The sequence below is a fragment of the Strigops habroptila genome, chromosome 5 (genome assembly GCF_004027225.2).
Source record: "Strigops habroptila isolate Jane chromosome 5, bStrHab1.2.pri, whole genome shotgun sequence".
In the NCBI taxonomy this organism is placed as follows: domain Eukaryota; kingdom Metazoa; phylum Chordata; class Aves; order Psittaciformes; family Psittacidae; genus Strigops; species Strigops habroptila.
In genome coordinates this window covers 18,054,760-18,074,286 of record NC_044281.2, presented here as the reverse complement: position 1 = coordinate 18,074,286, position 19,527 = coordinate 18,054,760, and the positions used below count along the sequence as shown (strand labels likewise).

General features: G+C 39.4%; 1 protein-coding gene across 5 annotated transcripts in view; it reads right to left on the bottom strand.

Moving 5' to 3' along the window:
• Window positions 1-13,042, bottom strand: part of LNPK (lunapark, ER junction formation factor) — a 42,441-nt gene extending 29,399 nt beyond the window's left edge. Inside the window, exons 1-5 of one of the 5 annotated variants that reach the window (XM_030488713.1) lie at window positions 12,948-13,042; window positions 8,948-9,029; window positions 7,680-7,724; window positions 6,255-6,442; window positions 2,751-2,809 (exon numbers count right to left, since the gene is read on the bottom strand). In XM_030488713.1, coding sequence (XP_030344573.1) covers window positions 2,751-2,809; window positions 6,255-6,442; window positions 7,680-7,724; window positions 8,948-8,974 — 319 coding nt within the window. In that variant the 5' untranslated portion in view covers window positions 8,975-9,029; window positions 12,948-13,042. Of the gene's footprint in view, window positions 1-2,750; window positions 2,810-6,254; window positions 6,443-7,679; window positions 7,725-8,947; window positions 9,030-12,897 lie in introns of all 5 variants that reach the window. The other 4 variants (XM_030488715.1, XM_030488717.1, XM_030488716.1 and 1 more) reach the window with 4 other exon arrangements.
• Between the last annotated feature and the right edge of the window lie 6,485 nt (window positions 13,043-19,527).

Genomic DNA, 19,527 nt, shown 5'->3' with positions numbered 1-19,527 from the left:
TACTAAATGTTAAGAGAGACTGTTACAACTAGAAAGCACAGCACTTCATCTCTCTAAAAGGATGGGAAAGAAGAAAGGTCAAATACACGTGGGATTTTCCCTTTAAGCCAATGTTGCAGCTTGGCACTCATGGAAAACTCACTGTAATAAACCATTGCCTAATATAGAAGGTATCCTCTTGATAAACCCACTTTCTACTACCTCCTTCACAGCAAAAAGAGTTTAACAAAAAACTTTACAACTACTTCCCCTTTCCAGCTCTGCTGGACATCAGCAGTTCATTTCCTGTCAGATATACCTATTTTTACCTATTTTTCAGTTAAAAAAAAAAAAAAAAAAAGAAAGAAAAAGATTCATAGAACTACAAGAAAGAAAAACAAAAGCCAGCAAACTAAATACATACTTTTTTGTATCTTTATTTGTATACATTTAAGTATGCTATGCACACTTTCTGAAGTTTATTCAGGAACACTACTGTTACTTGAAATCAAGTGAATACATGATTACTTGAACTGTTCCAGAATGTAGAAACTCATTTTGACAGACTAAGCCACTGTATTAAATGTATAAAATACTAAAACTGGGCACATACGTATTTGAAAGTTTATGCAATGAAAGGGTAACTACAACAATCCCGTATTAGTTAAGATAAACAGAACATGGAACAAGACCATATTCAGCACTAGGCTGGACCACAGAAGATAGACAATTCCAGGAATTGTGCATCTTGAAATTAACAAGGTATCTTCCCTCCACCAAATTTTACATTTACATTAGAACACAGCCTCTCATGTAGCCCTACACCAGAAATGCACTGCAATGCAGTATGGTATCATGTAGCCAAACAAATAGCACAATACCATGAGCTGTTACCAGTTACTTAAGAAACAGAAGCCACTTTTGATATAGAAATGCCTAGAACATCTTCAAGCCTAGCCTCCCACAAAGCAATGCAATCAGTTTAAAATGTGGGGTTTTGTTTCTTATCACTTTATATCCTGTGTTCAGAAAGAACCTCATGGAACATCTGCCCCTTCAGACATGGCCAAATGCTAATTACTGCAAAGCACTCTCAAGAAACCAATATATCTCCAATTAAACCTACAGAGAAAAAAAAATAATTCATACTAGAGAAGTCAATACCTGCAAGATACCTCATTTATTTTCTCACACTTTGGGACAGATCAGCCTAAATCTTCCTCAACAATTGTTTGCCTGACCAGTCTTAAAAACTGAAATTCTGTAATCTCTCCACATCACCTTTCCTAGTGTCTCACTAGGAATTTTCCTCCTTCAGAGCATGGTTCCAAAAACTAGTTCTCCAGCATAGCACTTTAGAGTATTAAATAATCATCTCCAGTGAATCAGTGTGTTGTATTAACTTATCCCAAAGTAAAAGGCTGGCTTTGAGCCACTCAGTTGCCAGTTTGCTCTCTGAGCTACATTTTCTTCTGCTTTACTGCTGTTACTCTTGCACTCCACATTTGATTTCTCTTTTCCAAATACAGTACTTGTATATTTGAGGTAAAACACTTCATTTTTACCTAATCTCTGGAACAATGGAGAAATAATTCCTTCTGGCATGTTCTAACATCTACTAAAACTCTTTATACAGAGGTTGAACAAAAGCACTAGACTTGCTTGTGTGCTAAAAACGACAATAAAGACATTTAAGCAAACTAGAAAAAAACCATACATTTTTTCTTATCCAGCCATGAAATGCAAATACACATTCGCCTTAGAAATGAATCACACAACACCACAGAAGATATGGACAACTTTATTTCTGCATAAAAATGTATGTCCTATGCTTGCATATCAAATGCAAACATTAAGGTTAAGAAAAATTCCAAAAGTGATGTTTAACTCATAAGCTGTCACAAATTAAATATATCATGTTGTGCTGCAAGCCATAAAACACAGTGCAACATTGAGGTTTTCCTGTATTATTACTCGCATCACTATGAAATACAGGCTGGACTACTTTCAAAGAAAGCCTCAAATGAATTTTAACTACTGCAGACAAGTGCCACAGATGCAGTTTTCAAATTTTGTATTAGAATGAATCTGCATGTCCCTTAACAACTTTTTATACACATTTGAAGACCTCCCTGCCCATGCCAGGGAGGTTGGAACTAGATGATCTTTAAGGTCCCTTCCAATCCTAACCATTCTATGATTACTTTTTGGCTTTGCTACATGACTCTCAATTTTCCTTAGCTCTCAGAGCAGCACAAAAACACCTGCTTATCCCTTCTCCACTCAGGCAAACATAAGCATGCTTTGGAGAACCTGGGAGAGAAAAGCTGTATTGACAAACAAATTAAACAGATTTGCTATAAACCTTTCCTCTTATACACAAAAATAACAAATACTATTGGAAATAATTGCAAGATGCAAGTGTTAAGGGAACTACTACTATTGCTTATACTTCCTTTCCCTCATTCCTACTTCTACACTACATTTTATTCCATTATACTTTGAAACATGAAAAGACAGGAGAAAGATAATACAATTTTGTAAGTGAAAAATTAAGCAGTTTCCTTCCTGTTCTTTCAAGAACCATGTGGCAGAAACAACAGTTTAGCTAATGCTACCCATTTCAGCATCAACCAAAAGGCTGCTACTCTTTTCCTGGAAGCCAAGTTGCCCAAAATATTTACATTTTCATAGCAAGCATCATTCCAAATTAGTTCATCTTCTAAAAAATAAAAAAATTAAAAAAAAAAAAAAGACAGAAAAATACTTACTATTCCTTTCTGTCCTTTTGGAAAAGAAAAAAATGAGCAGTGTTCTTATAAACCAGATTCTTTAAAACAGAAAGGAGAATTATATTAATTAAAATTTATTACAGTAACCATTTCTGAAGTCATTTAGCAAACAGAATACTTACCAGATGAGGTTTAATCTTGCAAATACAAATAACAGAAATCTTTGAACAATATTTATACAGGAAGCTAAGAATTCAATTAGTATCTTGTCAACAGGACATCAATGTTGATCTAAACAAAAATCATCCTGTTTATTAAAGTTTAACCAAGTATTACTATAGGTAGAAATACTAAGGTAGCAGGAACAGCAAGTAACATCATTACTTGCTCAGATGTTCAGTAGGAACTTTTAAAAACATCAAGGTGTGTGCAGCTAGCTGAAAATTACTTAGTCATCACTTCTTACTTCATAGATTTATGATGCATGTTATCCAGAAAACCAAGCTTACCAGCTAAGGCGCAAAATTAAGACCCAGGAGATTTGTGGGAAGAATTTAATACCAATGAAAACCATGAGATCCAGCTATTGCACAAATGGTCTCCCAGAGTTAACTGACCTGACTCCTGGCGATTTTACAGAGCTCTGAATCCGCTCAACTTCTGCAGGGCTTCAGCTGACTTAGCTCAAACAATGGAGCAGTTTATCTATGCCCAAGATAAAGTTAAACTGATCGATGACCATTTTACATTTGAAAGGTCTCTCTGCAATCATCTGGACTTCATTTGTTTTAAAGCTTAGAATTGCTTATAATTATTAAGTTGACACTTTCCCTGGCAAGTTATTCAGCCTAAGCCAAGTGGCAAATCTCATACTTCAAGCCCCTCCAAGCATCTCAATCAAAACCCTCCTAAGTGGCAAGCACTATATAATAAAACTTAAACTAGCAATGTTTCATTTAGGGGAGGAAAAACAAAGAAAAATCTCAAACCCTTAAAAGGTTTTCTGAATAACAGCTAGTGTAACAAAACAAGCAAAATGCTAGTACTATAAGATTTCAAATAGTTTCTAGTTTATATATAGAAACATTTTTTGTATTTATATAATGGCTGCCCAGTTTAAAATGTTTTCAAGTATTAACAACACAGCCTGAGTTAGGGAAGTTAGACAAGACATTTGGAATGCAAGAGTAACCTACCAAACATCAGAGAAACACAGAAAAGTTTAACTATTCCACGTTCAAAGGTGTGCTGTGGATGGCTCTGCCCACTTATACAATGTAATATGTGTCTTTCCACAATGTATCAGAAGAAATGTTTTACAGGAATTTAATTGCCTTAAAGACTATGTTAGACAGACAAAAGCATTATTTCTTTTTTACTGTATGCTTAATAAAGACTATTCTACTTAAAGCTGTATTCTGAGCTAACAGATACATGGTAGGACTTCATGAAACTAAAAAACATTCACCTCAAAGTTCTTAAAGAGGTAAAGTTTAATAGCAGACCATTTCAGATTAATTTTACAAAATAAAAACATTTTTCTCTGAACATCAGACATGCAAGATGAAACATTCAAATAAAAGTCATTTCAAGAAAAGCATCCTTCTAACATGCTAGCATATTTCTTCAACTTTTCAGATATTTTAATACACATTTATAAGTAATAATGTTATATATTCATAGAACTTAACTCACTCTACCAGCAACAGTAACTTGCTGAGACCCTGCGGGAATGACCTAAGGCAGAAATAAGTTGGTGACTGACTGCAAGCTGGAAAAGGCAGACATATTCCAGTTTGATTAGGGCTGAAAAATCTCCAGAGCTATTACTGGGTGGCACCAGGCATTCAGCATGGAGTCACCTCTTGACCAAGAACAAAGACAAGCTGGCAGTTGCTTGCCATTCATATCTGCCAAAAAAAGCTAAAGGGGAATAGCTTAAGGGAAAAACCTGATAAACAGTTGCAAGTCGTAAGAGAACAACAGTCTAATTCTAAATGTAAGACGATATCCAATTCAGAGTTTTATAGAAACCCACCTTAAAAAAAAAAAAAAAAAAAAAAAAGAGAGAAAAAGAAAAAATAAGAAGAAACAAGAATTGGAGGACAAACTACAGAATAAAAGTCCATTGTGCAAATTCACTCCACAGCACTAAAAGCCATTACCTGCAGCAACAGAAGTTTCAATTTCTACACAAATCCTAACACAACTAAGCGAAAGGAGGCTGGTAATACTCCCTCTTCTACAAGCCTTCCCTGTCAGCAAGAGCAAGCATCGCATGCTAGCAAAGAGTTCCAAATCCTTGTCCTTAAGTACAAAGTCAATTCATATTGCTGCCAAAGATTAATTTGAGTGTTAACTTCTATATTAATCCTTTCTAGTCAAGGTACTGCTGCCCATGCATCTTCTCCACAGGATTCCATAACAGCAGCATATTAACACATTATGCATCATACAACACAATGTACAAAAAACATCTTCAAGGGTTTTTTTGCATGTTATGTTATGCTGACCCACACTAATCAAACTTGCAAACCCTTAAATATTTAGATTCGACTTTGCCTTTCAAATCTAAAGCTAGGGCACTGACAAGTCATGTCTTCATACACAGATGCTGTACAAATATGGACAGTATTTATATTGCTCATTTCAGCAAATTAGTAAATGCACTGTGCTTCCTATTGGCAGGAAAGTTGCTCAATAGGTTGCTTCTCCTCCTTAATGGCCATGGGGAAGGGAAGGCAGGGAAGCAGCTGTTCAGTGAGGCGGGAGCCCATTTTTAGAAAAGTAGTTTTCTTAGAAAACAAAAGCCACTCGTGAGGACGAGAAGCCAATCAGCTCAGTGGAACAAGAAAATAGACAATACTTTCTCCTATTTGCATCCAATGATGTTAGGATATTTTCCACTTGAATAAAAAATTATTTTCCAGGAAAATAGCTAATTATATAAAAGTAGTCCTCAACATATTTAGGCAAATGACCTTTCAGGTCACTCCTGTGTTAACAGTCACCTAATATCTAAACGGAAGATTTTCCATTCATTATTAGTTGGGAGGATTTTTTTCCCCATTTTATACAGCACATTTTACATACAGGTGACATACCTTCAGTCACTTTCATACAGCAGCCTTACTTCTCCAAATAGCAGTACAAATAAAACCCAAAATAATGCTCTTCTGCTTACATTACATTACCTTGCAACTGTTCAGATACAGGTCAGCCTCTAGCCCTAATATAATTTTGATAAGCCAAGTAACTTTAGATGCTAACATCTTTTGATGGTAAGACTTAGTTCTACACCAAGCCCAGACCCATGAGAGAGATTTCCCTCAAAGAAAGTGTCTGCCTAACTACTTGGATTTATTTTTAAAGAAAAAAATTCAGCAAGTTATGACAACTCAAGGATTGTCAAAAGCAAACCTAAACCCCTGCTGAGATGCATTTTCCATCTCCTTTTACCAGAGACAGCACTTAGGGGAGGGGAAAAAAAAAAAAAATAAAAACTAAAAAAAATAAAGAGGCATAAGAGGCATATTTACTTACATCAATGGAAATGCAAAAAATGGAAGTGTCATAATCAACCTTGCTGTCCATTCATCAGGAAGACACCACAAATATACAATTAAGCAGGTAATAAGGTAAAGAAGTGAAGAGTAGAGAAGCAGCCTTCCAACCCATAGTTTCTGTAGCCTCTGATTTTTTTCTCTAAATTCTTCTAATGTCTGTATTTCCTGTAAATAAACAGGGTTTAACCTTATCAGTGAAATTAGTAGGTGGTTTTACTAAGCTGCCTTTAAGTGTTTGCTAAAATTAGCCATATCAATTTGATACTTGACTAGAAAAGTCAAACTTTTTGATAAAATATTTGCCCAAAGATAACTTTCACAACATAAATACATCACACTATTAATGTTATAATATGGGCCACTTGCACTGTATTAGCAATAACACATCACTATTGGGAAGAAACGTTGCAAATCAGCACTTTTTCCTATTTATAATGCTTTAGTATATTTGGGACAAATGGAAAATACTAATATGTTATGAATGGCAGTCTTTACAATCACTAAATCACTACCAACCATAATTCACATCCTAAAACTTTCATCAGGCAGCTGTGGAATTTCAAATGCTTCTAATACTTTTCTACCAATGTGGGAAATGGCTGAAACCCCTTTATCATTTCACATATTTTAATTTCATTATTTTCCTCACATAAAGAGTGAAATCCTGAACATCTGTATGATGCTTTTGGCATATTAGTAAGTGATCAAGCAATGCTCTGCTGTTACCATTTCGACTGCATTTCAAGTGACAACAGGAGTACTCACAATAAAAAGGGAAGTATTTTCAATAAAAGGAAAACAAAAAATATGAAAAGCATATTTCAAAACAGTTAATTTCCCCACAGAGTACAGACATCTGTCAAATGCTGGCTAAAAATCACAATTGATTACTGAACTGTCTATTCAGTTATTCTGCCCCTGACCTTACTACCATTACAGTTACCATTCTTATACTTAAAACATACACTGAAGCTTTTTTAATGAGTCTGATGAATGGAACTTTGTGTTAGTGACATTTTCTATTACATGGGATTTTAACCATTAGTTATAATTATACTGTGTAATCCGGCCAACTTCACATCCACTCCCATTTCAGGCTCTCTAAATAAATTTTTAAACTGTAGTGTCTCACTATCCATTATACAGCATTTCTTTTGGTTGGTTTTCTTTGGTTGGTTGGAAGTTTTTTTGTTTAGGGGTTTTTTTTTGGCAGGGGGAGGAGGTCTTAATGACTAGTAGGGGGAAAAAGGTAACAGTCCATCTGAAACTCAATCTCTAGTACATCCAACTGGAATAATTATCAACATAATTTAAAAATCCATTACAGTATTTTGCCTCATGTAAAGAAATACATGGCCAGCAAAAAGGATGCATATTTCTAAACAAAAACACAAATACATACCTTATCAATTTTTTCTAATACTTCTACAGTGGAAGGCTTTGCCTGCTTACAAGGGAAAGAACAAAGATGTTGATCTCACATTTTAAAAAGTATTTTGAAGATTACCATATATTAACAGTTTCCTAACAACAACACATATTCATAATAGATGAATATATTACCTATTTTACATAAAGGTAAGTTTTTCTATTTTAATAAATAGAAGGGACTGTAATGAATCACTATTTTACAGTTGGTATTACTATTATCTGAAGGCTCTGCTCCTACACCACAAAGAGACGAAAACCTATAATGCATGTACAACAATAATGGATGCGTGTGCGAAGTAAAACAAGGACACAATTGATGAGTGGAAGTAACAGGCAAAACAAAGAGAATATAGACATGAAGCCCTAACTTGAGAACTTAGGCTTTTTATTACTGTTCATTCCACAGATACATGCTTCACACAAATTATAAGCAACTGCAAACAACTGTTACCATCTCCACTAAAATTCCCCTTAGGAACAACTTGAAATCCACCTTGTAGGATCCCTTCCTCATTTCTAAGATAAATCCACTATCTTTCCCCTGTCCTTCAAGCCACAAATTCAGAAACCACAGCCCATACTGTACCACCATGAAAGTGAGCTTCTTTCTACTACACAGAACTGACATTTCATCACTTTTGCCTTTAAAGGAGTTTTGTATGGAAGGCTCTGAAATCAACTGATAATATGTAAAGGGAAACCTAGACTCAAACAACTCACACCTGCGAAGAGAATAGTCAAAAACCTCATGCTTCTTCCTCATAAACTCAATACACCATTTAATAATATACAAGCTAATAAAAGCAGTAAGGAAGAAAGACTTGCATAAGTAGCTACCAAAATATTTGTTACAACGAACACATTTTGACCTAAAATAGCCACCAATCTTTCAAGTCACAGATGCTGCTGTATCTATCCCAGTGAAGCACCACAAACCTATTTAAATTTACAGGAAGAGTTAAAACTGTATTTTTGTAAGTTAACCAAACTAGTGTGAGGTCTGGCACTACAAAGGAAATAAAGGAGAGCCACGCAGTTTCACAGTTTAGGGATTTGCCAGAGAATATTTTTGATCATTATGTCTTGCTACTGGACTTTTAAATTAGATATTAAAGGGAAAAGTATAGCACTAACATTCAACCAGCATTAACAGTCAACCAACACACATTAAGAAACGTATCCTACATATTCCCATCTTCTAGATTAAAGAGTATTATATTGTTACACAATTTTACTTACCCTCCATCTTGAAATTAATCCACCCATCTTCTAGTGTGGACAAATGTTGGCAGAGATATCAATCTTCTACAAGAATTCACAGCTACAAGTGAAGCATTAAGCACTTAGGAGTAATCTAACAGCATAGTTCAAGATTCTTACATTTATTCCAATATATAAAGGAATCAAAATACCTCATAAAGCCATTGCCTAGTTATCTACCCATATATTTTTTAAAAATCCAGTCTTCTGTTTCACAGGCCATCCTGTAAGTCAGCTGATTAGCCCTGATGCGGCTATACTTATTTTTACTTTGGAAATATTTAACCAGAGGGGAGTCCCCAAAAATAGAGGCATAAAACAACTACTAAAAAAAGCTACCAAAGTACTCCAGCAGAAAAACAATTTAAAAACTTATTATTAAACAGGATTTAGAAACTGATTTCTGATTATTTGGTCTGCTGCTCATAAGCATAACTCAATGATCCTTTTCATCTGTCACTCCAGGCATCCAGCATTAATATCCCACTGTTCGTGAGAACAGTTCATCTCCCACAAATCTACTTCCTTCTCATGTTCTCAATCATAAGAGCATATTGGATAGCACAATTGTTTTTCCTTTCTACAAAAAGTTTTAAGTTCAAATAATCAGTTTCAAGGATATTTCACCTGCTCTAGGAAAGTACTACACTGGCAGGTCTTCCCCATACACAATGCACAGAGCAGTCACCAGCACATCAAATGGCTCTAAAGTAATTCCAAAGGTGCAAAAGTAGCTCACCTTACCCTACACAAACCTGGAACCCATGAACAGCAATAATTTGATGATCTGGGCCTAGGTTCCTGAAACAAAAGCATAACAACTTTCTGTCAGTTGAAATCAACTGACAGCTTGGAAGCAATTTTTGTACCTTAGGATGACAGAATTTCCCTCCGGCCATTTAATTTACAAATTTTTACTCAGTGAATGAAAATATTACAATTAATAGCCTCCTGCACAGTAAACTAATGCTCAGGCCCAATTAGGTCTCAAACCTTTTTAACTCTGGAATTAAACAGTCAGACTTAATAAAGCACTGGTCTAGTTAGTCAGAAATGTAAGTGATTATTATCTTGTTTATTAAGTTACCTCTGGCAAAAAACTGAAGTATAAAGAAACCTAATCTCATCCAAATTTGTTTCCAAATTGTCTGTGGCTGTCAGAACAAATTAATATAATAAAGGATACACATTGCTCACTAGCACGAATACTATTGTAATATAGCAACCTCTTCACCTTCTAAGAAAGACAAGGACTTCAGAATCCAGAGCTAAAGGCCCTATGATTTCAAAACCAATCCTTAAAGATAAGGAAATCCATACCTGAAATTATGCCAAATGAAGCTAGAAGAGATAGACAAATTAGCTCTGCTGCCACCAAAGTACTAGCACAAAGGGGTGAGCTACAGAAAATGTAGTTACTCCTTGGACTCTTGAGTAAATTCCCAAAATAACCACCACTACAACAACTCAACTCAGTAAAACAACAGCAATATTTTTATTCTTCAAACACACAACATAACACTAAGAATTTCATACAATTGTCACTTTGTAGTTACAGGCGAGTTTTTGCATGACAGGTACTGGCAGTGGATCTATGCAGACACTTTCTTTGCAAATACTTCTACAGAAGCATCTATGCAGACACTTTTTTCACAAATATTTCTACAAAAATAGATACTAAGTATCTTTATTGCAAAACAATATGAAAGCTATGTCAAATAGCCAATCGAGAAGTTTGTAAACTTAGTACAAGGTTCCCAAATCTAGCCTGTTTCCACAGCTGTTGGGAGCAACAGTAGCTCTGTTGCAGACAGAGACAGAGATCCTCTCAGGGCCTGCGTGCCATTTTCCTTCAGGCCATAGTTAGAGAACCTCTGCAGCAAAAGTGTTAGGAGGATCTTTTGGGCACGCGTTATCCGTGAGCCATTGGTGACACCGACCTTTGTCAGTAACACATTCACAGTGCTCTTACTGCATTTGTTTACAATACCTGGCAAGTACCTGGAAGAGAAACAGGTTTGACAAGTGTCACCATACACATAATTTTGCATGAACCATGATGCTGACAGGCTTTATGTATGCTGCTCTGCAGGTCAGTAATACCACCAAAAGCCTTTCCCAAAGAGATATTAAGGGATTAGGGCCACAAGATTCACATTCACAGTTTAGTCGCTTAATCTTTAGCTACAAGATGGAAAACTTTCTATGGTTTCTATGGAGCGCCTCAGATGTTTTACTTTCCTCCATCCTGTTTCTCCTTTTTGACAAGACAACACAAATTTTCAACTGCTTCAGACTCTCCTAGTTCCTCCTCACCTGCCACTTCACATACCTACCACTAATATCCTACTGTTCATGGTAAGAGTCCTCCTTCCAAAAGTCTCTTCCCTTCCTTCCCATGCTTTAATCATCAAACTATTGCACAGCACTTATCTTTCCAAAGGCTGCATTACTTTAGCGCAGAGCTGTCCTTTCCACTCACTCCGCACTGCTGTACAAACATTATCACTGCTTTAATACACAAATAAGATAGTTGCAACATTTCCTAGCCCTAAGCTTAAAATAGACAACAGAAGTGTTAAAGAACACAATGTAGAAGCTTAAGAAAACATTATTACCAATTTGATTATTTGACTCTCAAAATAAAATTCTAATAGCATCTCCTCTACCCCAAAAACATGCAAGTTAATTAGCAAAAGGCAAAGCAGAAGTGACACAGTAAGAGTAGCAGAGCCAAAAAGGCTTCTTTTGAAAGATAGATGAATCATGCACAATTACAGAAGTCATCCACCAACCTATTCATCCAGATGGAGAAAATAGTTTGATGATCTCATTACAGTTTTATCAAGTCAGTCTCAAATTTCTTCAAGCTTGTTGCTGATGTTTTAAGATTCAAAGGTCTCCAAAAAAAAAAACCTCAAAGCCTCTAAAATTAGTTTTAATAACTGACATGCTGAAATTCAAGACTAAATAACATCAAGACAAGTCATATTAAAAGAAAAAAGGAAGTTAGAGACCTGAAATGGAGGCTTTGCATACAGACATACAGACCTTTCCCCTGAAGGAAGAGGGAATGCTCTTTAAATTATTTTTTGTAAACCTTTTTTGTTAACTTTATGTAAATATTTTCAGGTATTTACCATTACAAAGAACATAAATTCTGCCTTTCCAATTGAATCTCCAGTTCTGCTCACAGGGTTTGGGTTTCCACCCAAAAATCATACTCTCCCACAATTTACTGACCCCAGAAACTTCCACGGTGACCATAAAAAGCCCATAAAACGACAGGGAAACAAGCAAAACAAAACCAGGAGCATCACCCACCACCTAGCCTGTCCCAGAACCTCTCAGTTAAAACAAGATACTGAACGTTCTTCAATCCGTTTTCAGATGTTTCTGTTTGAAGGCATCCTACGGAAGCCCTATACTTTGCAAAGCCTTAGCTAGAAAGGCAAACTGGTTCCCACACAAAGACTCCGAGACGGCGGAGCCCGGAGTGGGTGGGTTAGGCGCTTTTTTTGAAGCCCAGCCTTGTTTTGAAGCCCGCGAAGGCGAACGCCAGGGGCCCAGGGAGCGAGCCTGAGGGCCTGCGGGCGGGCAGGACGGCGGCAGACGCCAGCTTCGGCTCCCGGCGCCTGCCTTACCGGCCAGCCGGGAAGCCCCCACAGCTCCTCCGGCCCCCGGGCGAGCGGGGAAAGCGCCCGCCGCCGCCGCCACCCTACACCCGCTGGCTTCCACTTTCGAGACTGAGCGCCGGCCCGCCACCGCCCCGCTCCCCAGCCGGCGCCCGGCTGCCCGCGGCGAGGCGGCGCACCGGCCGGCAGCCCCGCTCCGCTTCAGCCCTCGGGAACGCGGGGCCTGAGCCGGGTCACGGGCAGCGCCGGGAGCCCCTCTGCCGCCGCCCCGCCCACGGTGGAGCCGGTGCCTACCGCGGAGCCGCTCAGTCCGGCCGGGCCGCTCCTTCCCCGCCAGCACGTACCTGCCGCGGTCCAGGCCCCGCATCCCGCCGCCGCCCGCCGAAGGAGGGGCCAAGCCGCCGGGACGGTGCTCCCATCAGGCCCCGCGCGGCTCGGCTGCCAATCAGCGCCTCGTGCCGCGGGGCGCTCTGGAACGGGGGCGGGGCCGGCCCGCGGGCGGTTGGGCCCGGGCGGTGGTTGCTGGAGGCGTGTCGGAGTCCCGCGAGTTCGGGTGGTGTCCCGGGTGGTGTCCCGGGGCGCTGCGCTGGGCCGGGCCGGGGGGAAGCGGGCGGGTGTCGAGGGGGTCAGCGCCGCCCCGTTCGTCCTGCGGCTCGCTCTAATACTGAGTTAAGGAAAAAGAGAGTTTCTAACAGCAAAACGTAGGAAGAGGAGGGTCAGGCTGTCGTGTGAAGGGTCGCAGCAGCTTCCTGACACTCATGTTCAGCCTCTGTCAATGGAGCAGGTGCTGACGAGCTGCATGCTTTCTCGGCGGCGGGCGGTGGAGCCGCCTGAGGGTCACAGGAGATGTCTGGTGTGTGGTTCCCGCAGGCAACTGTTGAACTTACCTGGAGTGAAGCAGTATTTGCCATTGTAACAGTGGCCGCACTCCTAGTGCTCTACTTTACCACTTTTCTTATCCAGCGTCCTTTCTTGGCTGGTGCCCATGATCACTTGTCCCACGCTGAGAGGAGTGAGGAACAGAGAACACTTGTTCTGTTTGCACTGTCTTTCTCACAAGGTCTCCACTGCCCTGCGCAGAGGTTTTACTGCTGTGTCTATGCAAGTGGCAGCAGGTGCACAGATGTGGAAGAAGGTGCTTCATAGTGCCCCGAAGCGGACGTTCCTTTGCAAAAGCTGTGTATACTCAGCTCACCTTGCATTGTTAAATATAGCCTGTAAATGTTGGGGGGTTTCCAGTCATGGTGGGTTGACCCTGGGCAGCAGGTAAGCATCTGCGCAGCCAGCTGCTCGCTCGCCCTGAGTGGGTTGGGGGAAAGATTAGGAGGAGTAAAAGTAAGAAAGCTTATGGATTGGGTTAAAAGAGAGTTTAATAAGCGAAGGAAAGAAAAAAAGTTAGGCAAGGGAAATAACACCTCCCAGAAGCAAACTGATGCCCAGCCAGTCTTCAAGCAGTTATCTACCCTGGAAGATAAACCCCCCCACCTTCTTATTCTGCTACCCTGGTTTTAATGCCGAGCATGATGTTATATGGTACAAAATATCCCTTTGGCCAATATCGGTCTGCTGTCCTGGCTGTTCCCCTTCCAGCTTCATGCCTACCTTCACTAAGGGAGCAGAGTATGAAGAAGAGAAAGCCTTGACAGTGTGCAAGTACTGCTCAGCAACAACCAAAGCATTGCGGTGTTATCAGTGCTGTTTTGGTCACAGAATCCAAAGCGCAGCAGCATATGAGCTGCTGTGAAGGAAATCAACTCCATCCCAGCCAGGCCCAGTACATCAATTTTAAGAATTCAGATCCAAACAGGCCAGGATCCAAACAAGATATCCCACCACCTTTCCAGGCAACACAATCAGCTTCAAGCTTTAAGCAGTAGAGCTGCCTAGTCTGGTCACCTGCCAGACATTCATTCTTAGTTTTGACATTGGGAAATTAATCCTTCCAGCTTCTGCCAGTGTTCAGAATGAATTTTGCTGCCTTACATTATTAACTAGTTACAATATCAGCTATTGTAACTAGCAGCAACTTTGGCTGCGAATCATGGTCTAGAATGGGCTTCAAGTAAGTTCATTGAAAGCACAATAATGGCAGTCAATGCAGAGCCATGGGCTATACTAGAAATGCTCTGCTACCTATTAAAAAGGTCACCTATATCTACAGCTTTGTTTTCTTCATTGAGACCTAGGCTGTTCCTTCCTTTCCAAATGGAAAAAGACTCGGTGACTGATCCTCTCCTTCTCTTCAGTTTGCACTCTAGAGCCACATCTACTTAAATTCTTGTACTGATCACTGTTCCTCTGCTGAGAGGATGTCTTCCTTTCTGGTTTCAGATGAAATACAGCTATGATCCACTCTTGGTTTTGGTACTTCTAAGTGCTGTGTTGCTGGAGAGAAGCCGATTTAAATCTTCGGCTATTTAAGTGTACTAGCATCTTTTTTCCATGGTCTAGCAGAGTATTCATTTAAAATAAACCCAAATAATGACAATACCATATTTAAAGGCTTTTTGAAGTGCTGCAGCCAATACTGGTGTCTCCAAGAAGCTTCTTTCTTTTTCTTTTCCAGAATGTTCATAAACATTTTGAAGTCACCACAAAATCCAGCCCTGATTCAGAGCTGAACCAGAATTATGAAGGGAATACCAGACTTCTGTCTTTGGGCTCTGTTGCAGAACTGTTTTTTATGCAGGCCTCCTCCATGAAGTTCTAATCGCTGCTATACAGTTACAACTCTGGTAGTTTTAAAGAAGTATTGTTTGCTACAATTATTGAACTGACTGAATAAGTCTATCAATCAGCTATGTGATGTTATACAATACCATGCAGCTACCTGTTTGCTTCAGAGCCAAGTTCTACCTAAAAGAAGAAATAATACCCACGTAGCTGGTGAGGGTAGTAAAACTGAGTATAAAACCATAACTTTGAATCAGTCAGCTTAAAAAATTCATTAATCTGGTTCAAAACTGCCCCCTACAGAGTATTTAAAACTCTTAAATAAATTCCCTTCAAAATCCTTCATTATCAGTGGGATTGGTGTTTAACCTGATTCTGCATAACCATTCCAATAGCAGAGTATATCTTCAGAATTTTCCCTAGCATTGAAGAAAGCATTTAGCATTTTCAATCCTTCTATATGCAGACACTGAACAATCAGTAATTAACTTATTCTAAAATGTTTTGGTCTCACAGTCTAAGAATGTTTTATTTTCAAGAAGAGTTTTCCCATGGTAACATTTGTAACACATATGTGTTAGCAATATACATAGCCTAGTAGTCCAGTTTATTTTTCTAAATAAATATATGGGTCTATACATCCTTAGAAAAATGATGTCTGCTTAAGAGAAACTTAGTGTTGCTATTTTGTGTTTACTTGAGTTTTTTTATTTAGCCTTCCAAAGTATGTTCAGCACTCTCTTAAAGTAGACCCTTTTGGACTTCTCTGTCTAGTGAGGCCATGTAGTTTAACTCATTTGGATTCTGGGAAATTTGAAATGCGGAAACAGAACCATTGTTTACATTGCAAATGTAGATGTGATTGCAACAAATGAAGGTACGTAGATATCTATAAGATCACAAACTTCACTAGCCATTCCACTACTGACTGTGGTCTGCATGTGCTGCCATCTCACCAGTTTTTTCACTGCACTGTTACTCAATGCAGTTTGGAATTAGGTGCTGCTGTATACTGCATTGCTCAGGCTAAAACTGTGGTACTGTGCCCTACTCTGCTTCAGCTAGCTGCTCTGTGCTCATTGCTGTACACCACAGGGGATTCTTCAAGAGCACAGCTACACTTCAGACCACTTTCTTGTGCCTCGTGGGTGCCTCAGTGATTAAAGCAAGCTCGACCTGTTAGGGACACAGTCCAGGCACTCCTTGCTGTGGCTGGGCTCTCCAGCTGCAAAGCTACTCTGCTGCCGCTGGTGGAATGAAGTTGATGTCGTTGTTTGGGTTGCTGCAGTGTCCTTACATCCCATCCTCAGCTGAACATACGGCAGCCAGTGGTGTTAGCGTAAGCCAAAACTGAATAGAGTCAACAACGAATCATGTGTCTCGAGGCCTGGACTCTGTTTCCTCTGCATTTTGAATGGAATTAGTGCATGCTGGCATTTCATAAATGACAAATACATAGTAATGAACACACGTTTTTGAGTGTCCTGCATAATTCAGCTTTGATTAAAAAAAATATATATAAATAAATAAAATTATATAGAAACTTTTTTTTAACCAACACAAAAAATACATATGTAATTAATAGCCTCTTTGTGTGAGCATATATGTAGTAAAAGCTACATCAGACCTGCACTTTACTCTTAACTGACATGAGTGATTGCCACGACTGCAGACTATTTTCTTATTGCAATTTTCAGTTAGGACTGGGAATGGGAAAAGAGCCGGAGAAAATTTTTTAGATTACAAGAGACTCTTAGAGCCCTTGTAGAGGGAATTGGTAAGCTAGGCAGAGTTGAGGCCTGAAGCCACGAGGCAGATACAAATTGGAAACTGAAAGAAAGGCTTAAAAATGGATTAACCAAATAAATCGTATTTAATCTGTGACATTTTAATAGTTTCAGAGCACACAAAAAGGATGGAACTTCTGAGGTGAGGTGACTTTAGTGACATATTTTGGAAAGATGTGCTTCAGAAATGTACTCTGCAACAACAGCACTGAGGAATACATTATAGCTTTGATTTAATTTTTTATATGCAATAATATATGCTTCTTGTGATGTCCTGATACAATTGTAATATTTGGAGTGTCAGATGCCTGTATTCTTACAGTTACCCCTAATTCCATGAGGTTTTCGATATTTTATCATGTAGGGCATTTGAATGCTGCAGGGCTTTCATGAAGTCCTTTGCATCTGACTCTTTCTGTTAAATTATTACCTCAAAAATAAATATACAATCCATAAGGTCAAAAGATATCATTTCAAGTGAATGGCTCATGTAAAAATCTTTTAACAGTTGCATACAGTCAGCAGAAAAAGCTGAGATCAACTTTTCCGTTCCATAAAGTGTTCTTGTTGTGATTAAGACCTTTGCTTTTGATTAATAATTACTATTATTATTACTCATACTATTATTACTATTACTATTACTTGCTATTGCCATTGCCATTGCTATCACTATCGTTGTTGCTGTTACTGTTGCTATTGCTATATTACTATTGCTGTTACTTATTATTACAATCATTACTATTATTATTAATATTATTATTTTACTTATTATTGTTCTTTGGAAAAATGTAAATATTTAAAAGCTTTAAATAAATAAAAAAAATCTTAGTGTCTTAAACTTTTTGATTGGTACCCTAGAGCATGAACTTTTCCATACTTGAAAGGCCATCACGTTTAAAGCAGGAATGGCAGTCTCATCCTCATCTGAGTACTGTAATCTCTGACACAACGTTTAGGAACATGGTTAAATTTTGGGTTATTTTGGTGTCACAGTGAATCAGGAAGTGATTTATTGTGAAACACTGAAATGCATGTGTTTATTCTATCATTAAGATCTGTCCTGGGTTCAGCTATAGCAGTCATTTTTCTCCTGCTTAGTAGCTGGTGCAGTGCTGTGTTTTTTAACTTTCAGCCTGGGAACAACGCTGATAACACCGATGTTTTTAGTTGTTGCTAAGTAATGTTTATTCCAACCAAGGACTTTCTCAGTCTCATGCTTTGCCAGGGAGGAGGGGAAGCCGGGAGGAAGCAGAGACAGGACACCTGACCCAAACTAGCCAAAGGGGTATTCCATACCACAGCACGTCATGCCCAGTATATAAACCGGGGGGAGTTACCCGGAAGGCCCAGATCACTGCTCGGGTCGGGCTGGGTATCGGTCGGCGGGTGGTGAGCAATTGTATCCTCTCCCCTTGTTATTTCACTAATCGTTATTATCATTGGTGGTAGCAGTAGTGGTTTTGTGTTATACCTTAGTTGCGGGACTGCTCTTATCTCAACCCGTGGGAGTTGCATTCTTCCCATTCTCCTCCCCATCCCTCCGGGAGCGGGGGGAGGAAGAAGGGGGGGGGGAGGAGTGAGCGAGCGGCTGTGTGGTTCTGAGTTACCGGCTGGGCTCAAACCACGACAGTTCTTTTTGGCGCCCAACGTGGGGCTCGAAAGGTTGAGATAACGACAGATCTGACCAGAGTGTGTTTAATCATATTTGTGATAAGCATTCATTGTTACTACTCGTCACAATGGTGATTATTTGGCTCTCAGACGTGTTGCGCTTGATCTCAGAGTTTCAGCATGTTGTACCTTACTTACAGCCACTATTTGCTGTTTTAGCGTTTATCGGCTGGGGGGCCTGGGCTAAGGTTCTTGTTTCACTGTACTTCATGGTAATGACTTGTAATACAATAGACTCATTGATCATGAAACTGGTCTGGTTTGTGCTTCCAGCGTGGCCATCACCACTATACATTGGGAGGTATATAATGAAATATTTTAGCAATTGCATATCTTTTTTTTTCTCCTCGGGGGGTAAACTTACGAAGGAAGCATTCTCTTTCACCCCCCGTTCCCCCACCAGCCTATTTGCAACAGCAATTGAGAGTTCTGAAGGTTTTAGATGGCCTTTGAGTACCCTTGAAACCTGCCTGCTGATTGTGCTGGGGATCAGCATGTTGGCAAACATACGGAGTGTGTTTTACCCACGGCCATCCCGTCGTAGGAACATCCTATTTCGTTTAATGTCAAAAATTCAGCAGTATCAGGTTCGAATCTGGTCTAGGGTTAGACGACGATATAGGAGGACCACCAGGAGATTTTCCCTGAGGCTGGACAGTTATGAGTGGCAGGGTGTGTGGGATAGTATGGGCAAGTACCTAGGCCAGTGGGCCCCTCCAGTGCTTTGGAACTTCACCACTGAACAAGTGCAACATCCGGAAAAACTAGTAAAACACTTAAACGAGGTGTGCTG